Source organism: Aegilops tauschii, chromosome 1, assembly GCF_002575655.3.
Source record: "Aegilops tauschii subsp. strangulata cultivar AL8/78 chromosome 1, Aet v6.0, whole genome shotgun sequence".
In the NCBI taxonomy this organism is placed as follows: domain Eukaryota; kingdom Viridiplantae; phylum Streptophyta; class Magnoliopsida; order Poales; family Poaceae; genus Aegilops; species Aegilops tauschii.
The window spans coordinates 491,802,342-491,805,085 of record NC_053035.3 but is presented as its reverse complement, the minus strand read 5'-3'; the positions used below and the strand labels follow the sequence as shown (position 1 = coordinate 491,805,085).

At 48.7% G+C, this 2,744-nt stretch overlaps 1 protein-coding gene across 2 annotated transcripts; it reads right to left on the bottom strand.

Moving 5' to 3' along the window:
* On the bottom strand, positions 1–2,459 carry LOC109739849 (uncharacterized). 2 transcript variants are annotated; one of them, XM_020298887.3, is made up of 7 exons: positions 2,265–2,459; positions 1,402–1,643; positions 1,268–1,313; positions 972–1,033; positions 790–834; positions 641–709; positions 1–514 (listed from the first exon to the last, which is right to left on the bottom strand). In XM_020298887.3, the coding sequence occupies exons 1-7, from the start codon at positions 2,311–2,313 to the stop codon at positions 299–301; spliced, it is 729 nt and encodes a 242-aa protein (XP_020154476.1). In that variant the 5' UTR covers positions 2,314–2,459; the 3' UTR covers positions 1–298. The 2 variants fall into 2 exon arrangements, with proteins under 2 accessions (XP_020154476.1, XP_020154488.1); XM_020298899.2 differs by having other exon boundaries at positions 1,402–1,634; positions 2,265–2,411.
* Positions 2,460–2,744: the final 285 nt, after the last annotated feature.

The window sequence follows — 2,744 nt, the reverse complement described above, 5'->3', positions numbered from 1 at the left end:
TGACCACACTAACCGGCTGTGCTTTCTTGGATTAACATTAGAGGTAAGGCACGCCTCAGCAGTAGGGATGCGTGAACAAGTGAAGAATGCCAATGATAAGTACATATTGTAGGTGCTCATTTCCAGCAAGAATCCAATCCCAGCTTCCCAAAAATGTCGCTGACCCCCTAAACTAAACTAGTTTCTGATAATAACGGAAGATGCAACAATGTGGTGCTGGAATCTGAAGCAGCATCAGGTCGACGCTGATTCACATCATGTCCTGATCCCACCGCCGTTCGTCTATGCATTTCCAGAGTTACTGCTTTGGCGAGGTGGCAACGCCATCCACGGGGGCTTCAGAGCCTGTAGCCGGCTCTGCCGTCAGCATCAAGTCCCCGTGACCGGAGCTGTTGTTTGATCCCGTGGCCTGGCTGGTGCCATCGGTTTGAACTCCTGACGACGATTCGCTGGGGTTGCTTGTGTGAGCTTTCAGGTCCAGGCCGGAACTTTGTTGGCCTTGCTTCTCCCACGGCTGTTCAACAGGCAACAGAAATGTGAGCCAACCATAGTTCTGAAGCAAGTCCGAGGGCATCATGAAGATACTCTAAAAGTTTATACTCATCATCAGATTGATTAGCCTACAATTTCAAGTGCAAACCTTGGGCTTGGGTGCCATACTGGGTTTCGAGATTGGCTGATCAGGGTTTGGTGGCTCATCATTAATATCCTATATCACAAAATAATAGGGTTACAGAGTCCTCTTGTTGCAGCAATAATACTAGGGAGACAAATAGAAATTTAGAATGCCTGGATATCATCTGGCCGCTCTCCCCTCTGTATCATTTCCATGACCTGTCAAGTGTTAAGTCCAATATGACAGTTTAGAGACAACTTCCGGTTCAATATCAACATGTTCAGACTGAACTAAGTTAGTCATATGCTAGCATGAGTTCGTGACAGAAAAAAAAATGATGCCCAAGATAGCGAACCTCCATATATGATTTTGGGTGCCGGGGCACCACAGGGGTTAAAGTTTCAGGATCAGGACTTCCTACAAAATTAAAGTAGGAATGTCAGAAAAAAGAATGTTTTGATGAAGTCATTTAGAGCAGTGCTGAACTGAAGATACAACTGAAAGGGGAAGTTGATATGGAATCACCATTTACTTATACAGAAAAACAAACCGAAAAGCTATCAATAACCTTGACAGGATCCACGGTGACATCAAATTAGAACTAAACCCGGAGGCCTTAGAATCACTAGTAAACTGACTGTTCTCACATACCTTGAGATTCACACATATTTGAGTTTGTAGAGTTTGAAGGTGGGCTCTGCAAATTACAAAAGTGAAGTTAACGAAAAGAGCAAAAGTTGAGAACAACCAGGGACAAGTAGATAGTGAAAGAAAAAAGAACTTACAAGTAAACGTCGAAATGCTTCTTCAATTTCGTCCATGGTGAGCCCTTTATTTTCCAGGAAGGAACGCCTCTGGACATCGGAAGATGCCACGACTTTGGGGTGACTCAGAAAACTAACGGCACTCTGGACCAGTTCCTCCCTCACGGGTTCAGAGGTCGCAACAGCCGCTTCTCCTTTCATGTCTTCCTGCTCTTTCGTGTCTTGCGACGTACTACTCCCATGAGGAGCAGCTTCTGAGCTACCTAAAGTGAGGGCAAAATTAATCTCAATACCCAGTTTGATTTCTCCGCCGATCATGATGAAACACCGGCAGAGGCAAAAATATACACGCTAAAAATGTGGCAGCACACACAGTGTACGGTGGTCACTCGGTATATTACGAGGGTATATATCTACGCACAAGAACGCTAACCTAGGTTAGTCTGCTATATGCTGTCCTCTGCGCGCCGGTTTGAACAGGGATGTCTGAATGAAATCATGAATTGTTCTGAACAATACACAATACTTCAAAAGGATTAGATTAATCATCAGGCGAACGCATGGGCAAACAGACCAGCAGAAGCCGAGAGCCAGAGCCATGCGGCCCCTGCTCTGTCGCCACAGATCAATCAGACGAACCTAGCACTACCATAGTAGCCCCATCACTGGTCTACCGCCGCAGCAACGAGAACTCGGAGGATCACTGGACGAATTAGTGCTGCCATGAGCAGCTTCTGAGCTGACCAAGCAAGAAGTGCGAATTCGCTTGCTCTTTCGTAACCCTAGCAGCGGCATGCCAGCACTCAGCAGCAACCGGCGGCGGAACCAAGCGAGACAGAGATGGAGAGAGAGAGATGGGGGAAGACGTGGTGTGCGAGCCGGACCTGGATCCCGCGCCTCGTCGGCCGGGGACGACGCCGGCGGATCCGCCATTAGAGCAGCTTCGCCGAGGATAAGATCGGGGGAAGGGGAAGGAGGTGGACTCGGGAGGACTTGTGCGTGTGACTGACGTGCGGGTCCCGCTCTAGTCTTGGTTCTTGGATGGGCCGGGCTCTACCGGGCTGTCCGCTGCCACCATAACCATTTCCCTTTTGGAAACACTTTCTATCACGGCATTCGCCAGACCGGTCGTGAGACGTCGATGTGTTTTTATCTCACGGCTGACGTTGCTTCTAAAAGTCCGTAGATGTGTTTCCAAACCCAATTGATTTTCGTCCCACGTCTCGCCTATAATCCCTCCTCGCATTAACTGACATGCCCCAAACACATCCGTCCCTCGATCCATCCCGCCCTCCTGATTCCTCTCCAGCCCCCGAGCTCTCCCCTCCCCTCGCTGCCATGGATCTCTCCGCCATGAACTAGTC